The sequence below is a fragment of the Neltuma alba genome, unplaced genomic scaffold, assembly GCF_004799145.2.
Source record: "Neltuma alba isolate B1F8T4 unplaced genomic scaffold, ASM479914v2 tig00010614_pilon, whole genome shotgun sequence".
NCBI lineage: Eukaryota > Viridiplantae > Streptophyta > Magnoliopsida > Fabales > Fabaceae > Neltuma > Neltuma alba.
In genome coordinates, this window is record NW_021635471.1 from 21,766 (window position 1) to 39,681 (window position 17,916).

The 17,916-nt window shown below is 33.0% G+C and overlaps 2 protein-coding genes across 2 annotated transcripts; one reads left to right on the top strand and one right to left on the bottom strand.

Moving 5' to 3' along the window:
• Nucleotides 1-9,398: 9,398 nt before the first annotated feature.
• On the bottom strand, nucleotides 9,399-10,925 carry LOC114757618 (uncharacterized). The gene is made up of 3 exons (XM_028946707.1): nucleotides 10,496-10,925; nucleotides 10,345-10,408; nucleotides 9,399-10,257 (listed from the first exon to the last, which is right to left on the bottom strand). The coding sequence occupies exons 1-3, from the start codon at nucleotides 10,923-10,925 to the stop codon at nucleotides 9,399-9,401; spliced, it is 1,353 nt and encodes a 450-aa protein (XP_028802540.1).
• Nucleotides 10,926-15,248: 4,323 nt separating this feature from the next.
• Nucleotides 15,249-16,307, top strand: LOC114757619 (UPF0481 protein At3g47200-like). Its single transcript, XM_028946708.1, has one exon. It carries the CDS (start codon nucleotides 15,249-15,251, stop codon nucleotides 16,305-16,307), a length of 1,059 nt encoding a protein of 352 aa, XP_028802541.1.
• Nucleotides 16,308-17,916: the final 1,609 nt, after the last annotated feature.

The window sequence follows — 17,916 nt, forward strand, 5'->3', positions numbered from 1 at the left end:
AAAGGGCTGTGTGAATGTTATGTTGTTTTGGAATATTATGTAATGTGTTAACAAACTTTATATTGTGTTTGAAGTGAATTATGAATGGTAATATGTGGTAAACTATATTTGTATGACTTGCTCAAGTGTTAGAATATTAGATGGTACAATGTAAAAAGGATGAGGAAAAAGGAAAAAGGGAAATAAAATTCAAGACATTGGAATTAGGGAATGAAAATACCGTAAAAAGAGGCTAATCTTGTGACACATGAAATAATGAGCAAATGATAGAATTTGGACCTGAGATTTTGCAGACAAATAGATCTCGTTTTTAGCTTTAAATCAAGTGGTAAGCCATCTAATTTAGAGTTTTGTGCTAAGAGTTATGTCCTTTCAAAGTTGGGCTAAAATCCTGAAAATTCAAAAATTTACCATATGAACAGTACACTTTGTCGAATTTTCTGGTGCTGTTCTGGATGAAATTGAGTCCAAAAAATATTTTTCCTCTATAGAACTCTTAGCAAGCTTCGCATGAAAATTGGAACCACCTCGTTTTAATTTTTCTAGAATTAGTTAGGAATTATCAAAGTTGGTCCAATTTAGGATGAACAATGTACAAACAGAATTAAACGTAAAATTTTGAAGTTGAAATTTTTCATCCGGAAACGTTGCGAAACACACTATAATAGTTCCAATTGATGTATAATGGGATAATAAAGGAGGTGTTACATTTATAATACCAGACACTCCAACGATGGACAGAGCTAAAATAAAATTAAAAAAATTGAGAAAAAAAATAGAAATAAAAGGAGGAGGTGGGATATCATCCCCCAACGATGCCATTTGGGGATGAGCATTCCCTGCTTAGAGATTCAGGGAATGCAGATTCCAGTCGGTATAAATAATCCAATTTGAAGGTTAAAAGCTACTGTGCCCGGAAAAGGACTTGCACACGTGATTCAATAATGGAGGAAAAGCACAAAATGAGAAGGGGGAAAGAAATGATATGGCTATGGATATCCACGGAGGATGCTTCCTGTTTAAGTAATGAAAAGAACACTTTAAGTATTTGATTCTCCTTAATTTAATTAATTGGACTTGGTTAGTGCAACCTGTTAAATTATTTTGTTAAATAATATCTATATGCATCATTGGCTTTGGTTATATACTATATTACCTCTGAGGCTAATTATAAGAGCTAGTTGATTAATTTGAGAAGATTAAGGAAAAAAGTTAAATTAGTTATTTGTAATAAATAAGCGTTGTCTTTCCTAAAATATCCTTACTAATCAAGTGTATTGGCTAAAACTATCATTGTCAGAAAGACTACCTTGGAAAAAAATATATAAATATGAGAGACAAAGTGGATTGGAGTCTTATATTTAGGATGAAAATAAAAGTTAAACAAGATTTTATATTAAGGACTGGGGGTAGTATATAACAATTAAATTTGCTAAATTAGTTTTATGTTTGTTATTATTTTTTAAAGCTAAATTATACAAAATTCTTTTAAATTTTGAGTTAATATACTTCCTGAGTTTAAATTTAACTGGCTAACCTCTTTTTTTTTTTTTTGGGCAATGAATGCTTTGCCATTAAATGGCTGATATCTTTTTCATAAAACTTGCCACATCAAATGACATTTTACACGTCATCCTATGTGAATTAAATAATTCTATAAAACCATTTTAAACTTTAACCCATTGATATAAAAACTCCTGAACTTTGAAAGATTAAATTTAAATTTTGAAATGTCAAAGAGGTTATATGAAAATGGTCTCAAGTTCACGGTGATTTTATAAAACTATTAACTTACATCTATGGAATACTATATAGAATGTCATGTGTTTTTTATTGATCTGACTTGTCAATTCTGGAGGAAAAAAAAGAAAGACAACGATAATTTAATGATAAAGGGTCTATGATATAAAAAAAATAAAAAAAAAATTTGGAGGGTTAAGTTTGAACTGTTGAAATGTTAAGGAGATTATGTGAAACCCAAAATTCAAGGAGGTTTTATATAATTTAGCATTTTTAAAAAAAAAATCTAAAGGTGTCTTGTATCCTTTTCAGTTTTGATTATTGCATGGACGACAACTTATAAATGAAGGATTCGCTGACTAGAAAGACCTATCAAGCCGAGACAAAAAACAAACCTCGAGGACCCAAGCTCACATTGATAATTTATTGAGAAAATGACATATAAAGACAAATAATTCATAGTACCAACAGATAAAATTTTTAGAATTTTTTAGATTATAAAATTTGTTTTCAATAATCATTAATATTAATATTGAATGTATAAATTTTCATGCCTTCAAAATTCTTTTGTTCCGCAACCCAACCATGTAAGATCTATTGTCAAAAAATGTGTTCAGTGTGTACAACTAATTTCAAGAAAAAATTTACCCCTCAGTTGGTTCGCAAATTGTTTACTGATCAATCTCTTTCTGATCGTGAAGTCTCCACCGTGAAACCTGTTATGTGTTTTTCAGAATTTTCCAGAATAACAGTAGGGTTTTTTTTTAGAACAGCTTTTCACAGAATTTGAGATAACGATCTTAGATGAGTTTTATGTTAAATTATGTTAATAAATACTACTTCTGATCTTTAATATAAAAGTTAGTTAACTAATTTGAGTAGATTAATAAAATCTCTTAAGTTAATTATTTGTAATAAATAAGTGCTGTCTTTTTTAAAACACATTTGCCAATTATGTATATTAGCTGAAATTACTATTTGATAGAACCTTTAACATGTATAACTACTATAAAAACTACTTTAAAAAATATATATAAATACGATTAGGATCTTATATTTAAAATCAAATTAAAAATCAAACTAATTTTTATATTAATAATTAATATTACTTTTGGAATGTAAAAACGTGATCCTAAACAAGCATATTTTTAAAAAGCCATGAGGTCATAAAATGGCGCCCAAGACCTTGACTTTTTAAGACACCACTATCACTACCTTATCCAGGTGGCCTTGCTTTCTTAGGTTTCCTTTTTCTGTGCAATAAAATAAACAAAGCTGCCTAAATGATATCCTTGAGGATATTTTAAAATATAAGCGTTATCGTATTAGGCTTTCGCATGGGCCCTATAAATCAATATCGATGTATATATTATTGATGAAGGGGTGGTTGGTAATTGGGGTACCCAAAATCTTTTAAGCATTTTAACTCAAATCAAGATAAAACTTCTCTTATATATTTTACATACCATAAAAGCATTTTTAAATTATGGTTGCTTTTCACTTAAACATATTTGAAAACTAATCTAAATTTTGTGATTGGTCTGTTCAATATTTGCCAAAAAAAAATCATGGTTCTCAAAGATATATACACATAAGCCGAAAAGAAATAAAATGCTAATAAGAGTTGGTTTATTTAGTAAGGAATCGGCTTATAACTAAATAAGTCGTAAGTTTCGAATTCTGCTGCTGTTGTGAAGACCTTATTAGTGGGTGATATGCTATGCACCCAAAATCTAACAAGCAGAATGCAACTATTTTTTTAACAAATTAAAAATTTACCCGAGAGTTATTATGGTTGGCAAATTGTTTACTGATCAATCTTTTTTCTGATTGTGAAGTTCCCACCATGGAATCTGTTCGTCGTTTTACAAAATGGACTGCAAGACCTTGACTTCTAAAGACACCCCTATCACTACTCTGCTCACGGGGCCGTGCTTTCTTGAGGATATTTTAAAATATAAAAACGTTATCATATGAAAAGAAACAACAAAGAAAATTTGTTTGATTAGTTGTGAACACTGACTTTACCAAAAACAATTACGGTTGTTAAATAAATATAGATACACATAATCGGAAAAGAAACAACAACAAAAAATTGTTTTGATGAAAACAATTTTGCCTTGATTTCATGCGAGGCTTTGTACCTGAAAATCAAAGTAAAACTACAAAAAATGACATGCATGATCAACGTAAACTATATTTATTGTGTTTGTTTGGAATAGTAGTATGATCCTTTAAAAGCCTTTTTTTAATTTAATTTACGAAATATGAAATAAATTTGTGAAAAACAAATTTTATCGAGTTACGTGAATGTGTTTGGAAGCACTTAACATAAATGGGTTACACGCGAGCCCCATAACATCCCAATCCTAGTTTGAGACTTTGAGTGCTGGTAATAAGATAAAAGAAACTAGAAGAGAAAAATCTTTTCGGCTAGCAGAGCGCAGGCTGCTTTCCTAAAGTTGTGGGGCCTTTTGTAAATTTTTTATTGACGTATTCTTTCAATCCTATTTATAAAACAGAGAGGAAAAGAATATTTTGATCCTATTTATATGTAGAGAGAGAAACTTTTGATATAAATATATAATTTTACCCTTCATTTATTATTGTGTTAATTTTGTTCTCATGAGGTAAAATGTATATTAAATAGGGATAAGATTGGAAAGTTATTGAATTTTAAATAAGAGTTAATGGAGCTTAAAGTTTTTCTTGGTTTGTATAAAATATGTTGAATGTGACTTATAAATAATTTGAGGAGTACTAATTATATCAACTTTCTTCAACGAGTTTCGTGCGGATTGCTTGGTAATGTAGATCAACTTTCCTCTCTTCCTTGAGTAATACGTACTGAGAGATTCACTGAGAAATGAATCAAACATTTGCTTCTGATGAGAGAGGCAACAAATGGCGGGGCTGTAGAGACCACTTCTTCCATCTCAGCCTTCAGATTTATCCTCCAATTGCTCGCAACTACAACACGTGCGTATGCATCATCCTGTACTACTCTTTCTTCATTTTAGAACCCTTTTCTCGTTTCCTATACTTTTCTTTTTTGCTTACTATATATTTTTAAGGTTGCTTCTGTTTATATAACCCCTCAATTATTAGACTTTTTTATAGCCTTATTTTGTTTCACCTTTCAAACCTATACACTTGTCAGATTGCAAGTATGCATCTTGTGCCTTTTGTTGGTGTTTATTATTAATACCATTACCCAAAAAAAAAAAAAAAAAGACTTTTGGCCGCTCAACCATAACAGTTGCCGCTGGAAGTCATATTTTCAGTGACCACAATAGCGGTTGTTAAGGATGACACTTTTAGTAGTAACTCCTTAAAAATCAATGTTATTTTTTTAGTCATTTATTTATCATCAATTGTAATTTATTTATCCTTAGGCCCTAATATTTTAAAGAATAAAAAAATTCATATGACGTAATCTATCAAGGGCTTTTTTAAAAAAGTTTTATATAATATTTTTTAAATTAATATATTAAATAATATTATACACGGAATATAAATAAAAAAAGTGCTTGGACGAAAAAAAAGAATATAGATAAAAAATTTATTGAATATATTATATTATATTCATTATATAAATGTTTTAATTTATTTAAAAATAATATGATAAATATTATATCAATTATATTAATATTATAATTTATATTTTTATATTTACTGATATAAATATAAATATTAACATATACGTTAATATAGGTATAATTTAACAAACATATATATATTAATGTTTATATATTTATATCATATATATTAATAAACATATATTATAAATAATATTATGTACAAATATATATATATTTAATTTTGTAATAAAAATATGGGATTTCATTACAATTTACATGACTGAAGGATCACCAAAACAATATGGTGGTCATGGGTTCGAATCTGAAGAATATGCATTTGAGAGGTGAAAACAATGGGTGATGACGCCTGACATATGTTAGTTAGGAGGCGACATGGCCCGAGGCATGGTAGATGGGCAGATGACATGGCGTGACACATGGCAAGTGTGACGTGGTATATGATATAGTCTTTCCTCAAAACCGTGGAGGTGATCTCCCTTCATTTCTTGACCTTACATATTCCTGTTTTAACTATTTTAACATGCACAGTTAGAGCCTAAGCACAAGATAAAGCATTTTACAGATCTTCTTAGATTATTTTACTTACCAACAACCCAACTGAGAAGGGATAAATTCAAAGGGGATGGATCTGATATGATATGCTTATGTATAGCACAAACGAAAAACAATGGGTGATGACGCCTAAGTAAGCGAAAAGCTCTTAGGTCTCTATTTCCGGAATTCAAAAGCAAGGCTGGGAAAAAGAGAACAATTGATGACAGGCAAGCTTTATTTGACATGTGTACAGTAAGGTGTAATCAAGAGGAGCAAGAGCAGTAAGTATTATGTTTTGGTGACCAATTTTATATTATGTTATAGAATTTACTGAATTTACTAACTTCGTAATTGTTTCATTTGTGTTAGATACTTTGTATCAATGTATGGATACTTCCTAAGCTGTGGTGAGTTGCAATGTCTCCAACGTAGAAGATGGATAAACGACAAGGTGAGTCACATGTAGATAGTTAATATCAGAATGAGTTATTGCATGCTAAGGAGTTGTAATTTGTTTGTATTTGCAATTTCAGTTTATGACTATGGTGGCAAAGGCATTCGTTGGAGATCAAAAGGAAAAAGATGAGCGAGTCAACCGCCATATATTTTCTGTAGATTTCATGCAGAAAATGACGGCGAATCCTTTAAGGTGGAAATAGGAGGACATGAAAGAGAAATATTACCTGAATATATTGGATACAATATTGGGGATTGCGATTTCATTTTTTGTCCTACTCTATTTGAAGATCATTGGTTTTTTATGTTTTCGAGACAAAGACCATGACCTTCCACGCCCTTGACTCGTTGGTTGATAGCATCACATTCACGAGATTACAAGCCGAGGAAGAAGAAGCAAAGAAGAAGGGGGGTGAGCAACAACATGAAGCAAAGAAGAAGAAAAAGAGGACAAATAAAGGGCAGTTTGACCCCAAAGAGTTCATGGCAACACAAACTGTGAGTAGTTATTTACAACTTTTATACTTGTTAATGACTATTATAATTGTTACTAGCAGTCTGCATAGGTGTCATTGCATGCTCTGGTAGTTGTCACTGGATGCTATACTAGTTGTCACTGGATGATCTGTTACTTGTCACTAGATGCCATGTTAGTTGTCACTGGATGCTCTGTCCCTTGTCACTACATGTTGTGGTAGTTGTCACTGGATGCTGTGCTTTTTGTCACTGGATGATCTGTTACTTGTCACTGGATGATATATTAGTTGTTAGTTGTCACTGGATGATATAGTAGTTGTTAGTTGTCACTGGATGATCTGTTACTTGTCACTGGATGATATATTAGTTGTTAGTTGTCACTAGATGATCTGTTACTTGTCACTGGATGATATATTAGTTGTTAGTTGTCACTAGATGATCTGTTACTTGTCACTAGATGATATATTAGTTGCCACTGGATGCCCTGTTAGTTGTCACCAGATTCTCTGTTAGTTATCACTAGATTCTCTGTTAGTTGTCACTAGATGCTCTGTCCCTTGTCACTATATGCTGTGGTAGTTGTCACTAGATGCTATGCTAGTTGTCACGGGATACTCTATTAGTTGTCACTAGATGCTATGGTAGTTGTCATTGCATGCTTTGGTAGTTGTCACTGGATGCTTTGTTAGTTGTCACTGGATGTTCTGTCCCTTGTCACTATATGCTCTGTTAGTTGTCACTGGATATTCTGTCTCTTGTCAGTGGATGGTGTGTTTTTGGTCATTGGATGCTTTGTCCCTTGTCACTGGATGCTGTGTTACTTGTTACTGGATACTCTGTCTCTTGTCACTGGATGCTCTGTGCCTTGTTACTGGATGCTGTGTTATTAGTGATGCCTTTTCATTACGTGTGTGTGTGTTTTTTTTTTTTTTCCAGATGAACTGTTTCCATTCGATGCTACGTGTTGTTAAGCCAGAATTGTTTGTCAATGAGGACAAAATTGACAACGAAGTGAAATGGGCTAAAGTCTATGTGCAGAATGATACGTAAGTGTAGTTGTTCTGTTCGATTGTGTTATGTTGTTTTTGTTCACAATAACAATTGCAAGGTGCTAATATATTCAATTTACTTGGTAGTGATTCATGTGGAGTTCATGTTATCTCTTGGCTACAAGAGTGGGATGGCACCGTTGGGGATGATGCAGGATATATAATGCCACGATACTCTAATGATGAACTACAAGAGTTGAAGGTTAGCTGTTTGTGGTGGTTGGTTACCCATCCAAATAATGAACATGGGAGGGAAGTGATGTTGATGCTATCGGACTACAACAAGACCAAGAAGAGGAGATAGAGTAGTCTATGAATTTTTTGTTCTCTTAGCCCATGGTATGTGTTGTAAGATGATTAGCAAATAGGTCATTTTGTAACAAACTGATCAGGTTATATTTATAATATTATTATCTTTGTCATCACATATTGTAATACTAATTTGTTAGGGTTTTATTACATTTTTAATTATATTTCTATTTTATATGTGCAGAGATATTATGGTTGGTTACCTTGCGTTTAAATTAACAACCTGAGTTATTCAAAATAACAACTAATATAACAGGAGTTAATGACAAGTGATATGAGAATTTCATAACAAGTCACAGTGCCCCATTGACAAGTCACAGTACCCCATTGACAAATCATAGTGCCCTATTGACAAGTCATAGTGCAACTATTAACAAGTCATGGTACTCCATTGACAAGTCACAATGCTCTCTTGACAGCGACCATTGACAAGGGACAGTGTTCTCACAAACAAGTCACAGTGCCCCATTGACAAGGCATAGTGCAACCATTGACAAGGGACAGTGTTGCCATTAACAAGTCACAGTGCTGTATTGACAAGTCACAGTGCTCTATTGACAAGTCACCGGATAAACCATTGACAAGGGACAGTGTTGTCATTGACAAGACACAATGCTCCATTGACATGTCACAGTGTTGTCATTGACAAGTCACAGAGCCACCACTGACATGGGACAAGGGAGAGGTAAGTTTTTGACACTTCATTAATAATGATTATATATGACCATACAACCAAAATATAATATGACAGAGTAATTGTAAATATCATTTCATGGTAAAAAGGTTATGTTACTTGAATTCATGTTGTTGACAACTTACATCAGTAAATTCATTGACAAGTCATAGTGCAATGATTGACAAGTCATAACAGGTCTAGTGACAACTCAGGGTGCAGGTAATGACAACTAAAATGACAGTACAATGTAACATGCCAATTCATAGCTAACTTTCATTTACACCTTCATATACATAAAACTACACCTATTTCACAACCATCCCAAAAAAAAACATAGGGGTTGCATGTAATAATGAAACTAACTAGTGGTGTGCATCCATTTACAAAAAATTTCCTTCACACCCATTTACAAAATATTCTCTTCACATCTATATACAAAAAATAGCTAACTTCAATATGTTCTCAGCTGGAATTTGGGTTCTTGCATGTCTTGGTAGTGTGTCCAGGCTCTTTGCATCTTCCACAATGATAAACCTTCTTATTTTGAAATTGAGATTATATCCTATTAATCCTTGGCCTTCCTGGAGGCCTTTTGGTTATTGGTGGATGTAAGAATGTTTGGGTTAGCATATGACTCACAGTAGGTGTATCAGGCTGTGGGCAATCATGCATTGCAATTGGCCTTATGCTATTTGCATATATTTTCTCCTGTGTGGACAATTTGTAACAATCATCTGCATAATCATACACATTACGATGAACTAGTTTGATTGCTGTACAAGCATGTGGACAAGGTATTCCACTCATTTGCCACGCCAAACATGTGTATCTGTGAGAAATCAGATCAACAACAACATAGATGATGTGTCCCTCACGTATTGTCTGCACCGAAATATGGTCATCACCATAATATGTTGCCTCCATATATACACCTCTTGCTATTTGTTCTGACAACTTTGATTCAATATTGGGTCCTACACTATTTTTCCAGCTTCTCATCCCCGTTTTGCTAGCAACCATCTTCTTGGCCAACTTCTCTTGATGCTCTTGTATCAAAACCGGCAAGGCGTGCTTCCTTTCTTTCAACATCCATGCATTAAAAGACTCAGCAAGATTATTGGTGATGTTATCCCATCTCTTAAAAGAAAATTTACTTTGCGCCCATCTATCTACATCCCCATGAGATTCAAACCATTGTGCCAATTGAGGACAAAACAATCTTAAATTTCCCATTGCAACATTAAACTCATTCTTATGCCTTGCATATGCAATTCCATCAAGTAAATTAAGTGCATTCTCCTTGTTATTTTCTGAGGTCCATCTCACACCTCTATTGATTTTTACATACTGCACGTTATAATTTTCTTTCACATGTCGATAGCAAAAAGCATGTCTCTCACCATCAAATACTGTCCTGATAGCGCCGATAATAGCATTACTCCGATCTGAGACAATTGTCACTTGTGTTGATCTGGTTATCTCTTTCAGATTCTATAGATACCAAATCCATTCATCATTTGTTTCTCCACTAACAATACCATATGCTAAAAGAAACAACTCATTGTCTGCATCAAATGCACAAGTTGATAATAAAGTTCCTTTGTAAAGACCACTCAAATGACATCCATCTATATAAATAATTGGTCTACAACCTTCCACAAAGCCTTTAATTGAGCATCCATATGCAATGAATAGCCTCTCAAATCGGTTGCTATCTGAGCCTTCCCATCTTGCAACTGTGTCAGGATCAGTTTCTATTAGTCTCTCACACATCCAAGGGATTACCTTATAAGAATCTTCTACTTGACCATGTAATTCCATTAGTGCTCTTTTCCTAACCCTATATGCTTGAGTATAGTTCAATTGCACTCCATATTCTTTATACAAGTCCTTTCTAATTTCATTAGGACTCTTGTCAACATTGCACCTCAAGTCATCAATCACAATTGATGCAGCTAAATTTGACCTTCCTGAGTGAGAAACAATTAAGTTGTCCTGTGCATGATGAATGTGTTCACTTTTGTACGTTCTGATAGTTAAAAACTCAGTATCTTGATGTGCTCCCATTGAATATGCACCCATATACCATGGACAACCATCGACCTTGCACTTCACAATGATCTTTTGCTAATTATTCTTAATGAAAAGGTACAAAAACTTCTGGCATAAGCTGTACTTGTATAATGTTTTTCGGAGAGTAGTGGCATTTGGAAATATTTGTCCTTCTCCAATAATCAAATCCTTCCATTTTATGGAATTCATTTGTGGTGTAGGTGTTAGGATCATTTCAACAGCACAAGGAATTGATTGTGACTCTCCAATCACATCAAATAAGGTAGGTGGAGACATAGACAATTCATTGACACCTCCAAATAATTGATCAATCCTACAGAAAATGACAAGTCAGGGTGCATGCATTGACAAGTTAGTAGCAATATAGTAACAACTGACATACTCAGAAATCACAATAACAGTTTTGTTAAACTATACTTACACATCTTGCTCCTTCATTGTATTATCCCTTGTTGCTTCTATGTGGTCCTCATTTTCATTTTCTTCGATACACACATGACCACTCTCTTCATTGAACTTTATCAAATGTTCCACCCCATCATCATCTACCAACTCCACAAAAGTTTTTTTATCAAACACAACTGAGAATTTTAGAAGAAATGAGTTGCTTTCTTTTCCAGCAATTGATGATATAATTTCCTTCAATTCTTCATAACTTGTGCCCTCCTTTACATTGGTTGTTCTTACACTACCTCTCACATATCTCATATTATCTTCTCCATCATTTATAAACTTTCCCCCTATGTGAACAAAGCAAAATAGATGTTTTCCAGACGTACTCGCCATCAGTAATTTAAACCTGCATCAAGAAGCACGCAACTGTCATTGACAGCTTAAGGAGCTAGATTGACAAGTGTTGCGGCACACATTGACAACAACACAGCTTGATTGACAACACAATCCTATTTCGTGCTAAGGATTTCTACCTCACTAACCTTCATCTTTTTCTTCCTTTGCCACTAAACTAACGCCAGAACAGAGGAAAACCACCCAAAAACAACCCAAAAACAGAGCACCCATGATCATTCTACACACCCAACTTAAATCACAACACACACCAACCAAAAACACGGCTTTTCCATTTATTAACTTGTGAATCCTAAACCAAAAACCAAAGCTTTGAAATACCAAAGGCAAAAATGATTTTTTGATTTCCCATTCCCAAACAAATGCACAATTTGTCAAGAAAGATAGGAGAGGAGAGAAAAGAAAGTTTCACACCTGAAAATTTGTCAAGATTCACATGGAAGCACTATGGAATTCACTAATGGTAATGGAGAAGATATTTCATCATCAATGGCTCCTTCTCTCTTTCCCAATGTCTTCTCCCTCAAGCATATAGCGCAGAAAATCCTCACAGAAGTTCATTCTCCCGTCTTTTTTTTCTGATGGCAAGGGCAGGGCAAAACAGTAATTAGTGGATTCTGAAAATTGCGTCTAAGTCCCTTTGGGACTTCAAAAAAATTATCAAATTTCAAGAGACCTATTTGATGTATTTTGTTCTCCATGGGACCTCAATGTCATTTTCCCATTAAATATTGGGTCCATTTAGCTTTTAAAATCAACCTATATATATATCAAATAAAATTTATAATAAGATTACATTATAATTCATAGCAATTAGCGATACTAACTAATCATGGCCCCCACCTCTTCAGATTGACGAGGACTTCCACCTACATTGAAAGGAATGACTACCAATGAGGAACGTATTATAATGAACTGTGTCAGGTCGCGTTCCTTTCTTTCAACAACTTTGAATTTTCATGAGCTAAGCGCAATGAATGCACAGAAAGTGAGTTATTTTCATTAAGTGGCATTAAGTTTTGAATTGAAGGCTGAAGAAAGTTTCACCAAAGAAAAAAAGATATTTTCTACATTTAAAATTGCTGTTCTCAAAATGTTTTTGAGTAAAATATAAAATAAAAAAATTAAATATAAAATGTTCAAATATAAATTTAGATTATTTAAATTTAATCCCAAGAAAAAAGAGAGGAAGAAGAATGGATACACTAACACCAACCTTGAATATTCTGATAATGCTCTCATTTGATAGAAGATATATCGTCCGGGTTAAAGGAAAGAAACCTGTCTGAGAATATTCTCATGGGAATAATATACTAATGAGAATTCAAGAATCTCTTTGTATGAGACTTTTGATTACTTGTTTAGAGAATTAACTCAGATTGCTTTAGATCACCACTGTGTAGATACTTGGCAATACAGCAATAAGTATAGCTGCTTGATTTGCTGATGACAACTGCGTGGTGGAAGTTTACATTAATTTTTATGAAAAATTTAATATTTTTAATTATTTTTATTGATACTTCTCTGGTCCTATTTTATATAATGTCGGACGTAGTTACCGCGCATTCAATCTCATTTTCTAACACAGGAAAAAAAAATTTTTTAATAACCTTTTGGGTCACTCCATATCCGGCACTTTTTCTGGATCCTATTATCAGGTATCTGAACAATCAACTAATCCGGACTGAGCTTTGTAGGACTACTTTGAGTGGCAGGCTCTCCCAACAATTTTTAACACAGTAGGGCTCGAACATGAGACCACTGGTTAAGCTGAATGAACCCCTTACCAGTTTAATCAAGCGCTTGTTAGTCGGAAAAAAACCTTATTAACTTAGTCAAATATTTTGTATTTATTATATTAAATTCTCCAAATATTTTGTATTTATTATATCAAGTTCCCAAATCACATTTTACCATGTAGTCTTTTTTGTTTCATATAAATTTATAATTAAATGCTAATATTTCAAAACTAGTACACATGATAATGTATCATTAGAGAAATTGAAATAATTAATATAAAGAATTTGACATAAGTATTGTCCTTTAATAAACACATATATATGAGTAAAAAAATTAAAAAATACATTGACTACTCTCTATATTACTTTAATTATATAATTATGTATCTTCTATTTTTGAAACCTACATGAAGCTACCTAAAATCAATAGTGTCACAAAACACAAACTTTTCTTCTACTTTTAAGATATATTTTCATCCAACTATTATGAACTGATGGTTAAATTTCACATGTTGGAATGAAATACCCACATTTAAACATAGGTGTTGTTTAAAAATCATTTAATGATAAGTTTACTTAATGAAATAATTTTTTACAAATTTAAATACGTGAGTTGACAAAATAATATATCAAACGTAAAAAATAAACTTATAATGAAAGTTTACTTATTTAATGATTTTTTACTTTTCAAAATAAAGGAATGTAATTATTAAAAAAAAATCCCATGACATGTGGATGACAAATTCTCGCATAAGGAATGGCAACAAATTTCATAGTTTCATACCGCGATTTCTATCAATTATATTCGTTTTTGTATTTTTGAGACCTCACAATAACTTTTCTTTTATTTTTTCTTCAAGCAGCCATTATGCAAAAGTAACAGCTTCCAACAAACATCTTTGGTACGGATATCGTTAATAAATGCAGCTGCCAAATCAAAATGTTAAGAGTCAAGTCAAGGAAGTAGGAGATCGCCGCTTCAGCTGAGTCACACAACGTGGTGCGTCCTATATATTTTGGTGTGGGCTGCTGAGCAGAGCAGAGTAGATCAACTTTCTCCTCCTCCTTCACATCTGCTGGCGCTTATCTATCTGCGGTTTGTTGACTAAGTTTAGATGGCAGATACAATGCATGATACTGAGATGAATCACACAGAGTTGGCCTCTGATGAGACCGCTCAACAAATGGTGGAGCTACATCCACTTATCTCGTCTCAATCTGCATCAGATTCATCCTCCCGACTTGCAACAACCACACGTACGCATCATACTTTACTACTCTTTTTCTTCAATTCTCAAGCCTTTTGTTGTTTTCTTTACTTTCTTTTTAAGGTTGCTTCTGTTTAAATGCCTCAATTATTAGACTTTTTTTATAGCCTTATTTTGCTTCACCTTCCAAACATATATACTTATCAGATTGCAAGTACATGCACCTGTGCTTTTCTTTGTTTTATCCTTTTCTGATTTTTAACAAATGGTAATGAGATTACGGTTCAGTTATTGAGAAAAGAAACATTTATATTTCCCAAGATTTATGGCCACCATCATTGCCTTGCTAATTGTGCAATTTCTGCTTTCCTTCAATTTAAATTGATGTATAGACGGAAGATGAGACGATCAGCATAGACATAGAAGCATTGACAGAGCTTGGTGAAAATGGTCTCTCGTGAGGTTTGTGTTGCATCTACAAGGCGCCCCCAATTATCCGTCTTCTAAACAAGGAAGCCTACGCTCCTAAGGTTGTTTCCATAGGTCCTTTCCATCATGGGGATGTGAGACTGAGAGATATGGAGAGGCACAAAGAAATAATGTTTAAGAGATTTGCAAAAGACATAGACTTGGACGGTTTAGTTAACTTTGCAAAACAATTTGAGCCACATGTCCGTGCTTCTTATTTTGAGAGCATCAACTCCAGCAAGGAGGATCTTGTGAAACTGATATTAGTCGATTCTGCCTTCATCATTCACCTCTTTATGATGCGCTATAGACGTCACATGGAAGGCGATGCTAAACTATCACAAACACGGCTAGGGGAGGATATATTTGGTTATTTACTTTTACTAGAGAATCAACTTCCATTCTTTTTCCTTGAAGAGCTATACAATATAGCCTTTCCTTATAATTGTAGAGGTGATCTCCCTTCATTTCTTGAGCTTACATATTCCTATTTTAACCGTCTTAACATGCAAGAGTTAGAGCCTAAACACAAGATAAAGCATTTCACAGATCTTCTCAGATTATTTTACTTACCAACAACCCAACCGAGAAGGAATGAATTGAAAGAAGATGGATCTGATATGCTTAGGTATAGTGCAAATGAGTTACAAGAGGCAGGAGTGAAGGTGGAGGTTAGCAAAAGTAAGTGCTTACTAAACTTGGAATTTTCAATACCTGTTCTACATATTCCTCAAATTAAAGTCGAAGATATGACTGAAATTTTGTTCCATAATGTGATGGCTTTAGAACAGTATCATTATCCATTTAAAACATATTTTCATGACTATATGTTTATTTTGGACAACCTAGTTAACACAAATAAAGATGTGGAAGTTCTTGCTCATGAAAAGATTATCAACAACTGGCTAGATGATCCCAAAGAGGTTGCTACATTATTTAACGGTCTTGATAAAAATATAAATCACTACAATTTCGATAAAGAACATTTTGACATTTCCAAAAGTTTGAATGAGTTTTATGAAGATCCTTGGCACAAGAGAAAGGCAACTTTGAGGAGAGATTACTGCAACACACCCTGGCAAACTGTGGCTTCTATTGCTGCAATCATACTGCTCAGTCTCACCATCATTCAAACCCTATGTTCCATCCTCCAAGCTGTACAAAAGTAGCAACCTACGTTTGAAGCTTGGTAGTATATTTTGGTTTTCTGTCCTTGAAAATTTATGTTCCCTTGCTGATTTTATTTAGCCTTTACTGTTGCATCATTTGTAAAATAATAATAATAATAATAATAATTGTGATCCTTATTCTTCGTTTTCTTTATCGATAACAAACAACACAATATAGAACCAATTATGATTAAGTATAAAATATCAACTCTTTTCCATCCAATAATTTACAAAATCACTCATCAAAATATTTATGCGTTAAGGTAGGAAATCTAAATAACCAAACCTGATATGTTCGGCTATTATAAACTTGCAGTGAACTCTCCATTTAACACAGAGCAAGGAGCACTGCCGCAGTTATTATATGTTCCTTATGTCCTGGCATTCAATATGGATCAGACTTGCCCTTGCACCTAAATCACATTTTCCAAGGAGCCCATTCTTTCAACATGTATTACAATTATCCTTGTTTTGAAATAATTGTATAGTGAGTTAATTTTCAATGTTATTGAAAGCATATCTTTCAACATAAGTTACTGAACAATCTTCATGATATTTAAAAAAAAAAAACAAGAAGAAGAAGAAGCTGTTTCTCCTGTTGTTGTGTCAACAAGCACAACCATTGCTGACTTCAGAAAAAGATAAGCCCATGGATAAACATGTGTTCCAATTCAATTTCAACTATTTTGTTTCACAAGACCACTAATTCCTTTAAAAGATACAAATTCAACATTACTGGTGATAAAAGTCTCAAGCTGGGAAGAAAGGTTACCTAGATAATAAATCTTTCCCAATCTCAACTGCGTCTTTATTTAATAGATAACAAATTGGTTTGATTTAGACAAGCATTGTAATGAAGCAGATTATTATATGTTGTTTCTTGAACTTGATGACAGATTTTCTAAATTAACTTCAATTTGTTATTATAGTATATTTGATTCTTAAATAAGATATAAGATACAAGATAAATAAAATTCAAACGAGGATATTGTTTTATAAAAATTAGGTAAATTATGCATAATCTCCATGAATTTTAAATCATGTACAGATAACATTATAACCTTTGGAACTTTCCAATGAAGCCCTTAAACTTTTATGTTTATGCAAATAATTATACCTCATGCAGCTTAAAGTTTTGGAAGATTATTTATAGATCAATCAAAATGGGTATATAACTACTAATGAAGAGTTATTCGCATAGACTTAAAAATTGATAAAGGTCTATTATTAAATTTTAAAGGTCCATGATTATTTGTAGATGATTGAAAGTTTATAAGAGTTTGAATTTGTGTAATTCGGTATTAAAATTATAATAAAGTTTAGGTTTGATGGGTTAAAATTAGGCTTAGCTTTAAGCTAAACTACACGTCCAAAGAAAAATGAACGGGGCACAATGGGATTTTTTTTTTTTTTGGGTTTTGGGATTGGGATTTCGGATTATGTGCTATTTCGTAAATTTGAAAACTTGTGTGTCATCATGCTCCAAACAAACGAGCAATTTCTCTCTGTTTTTAGATTATATACGATATGATATGTAATATAGTGATACAAAAAAACAGCTTATTACTGACGGAGTTAGCAACGGAATCCGTTGCTAATTTGTGATAGA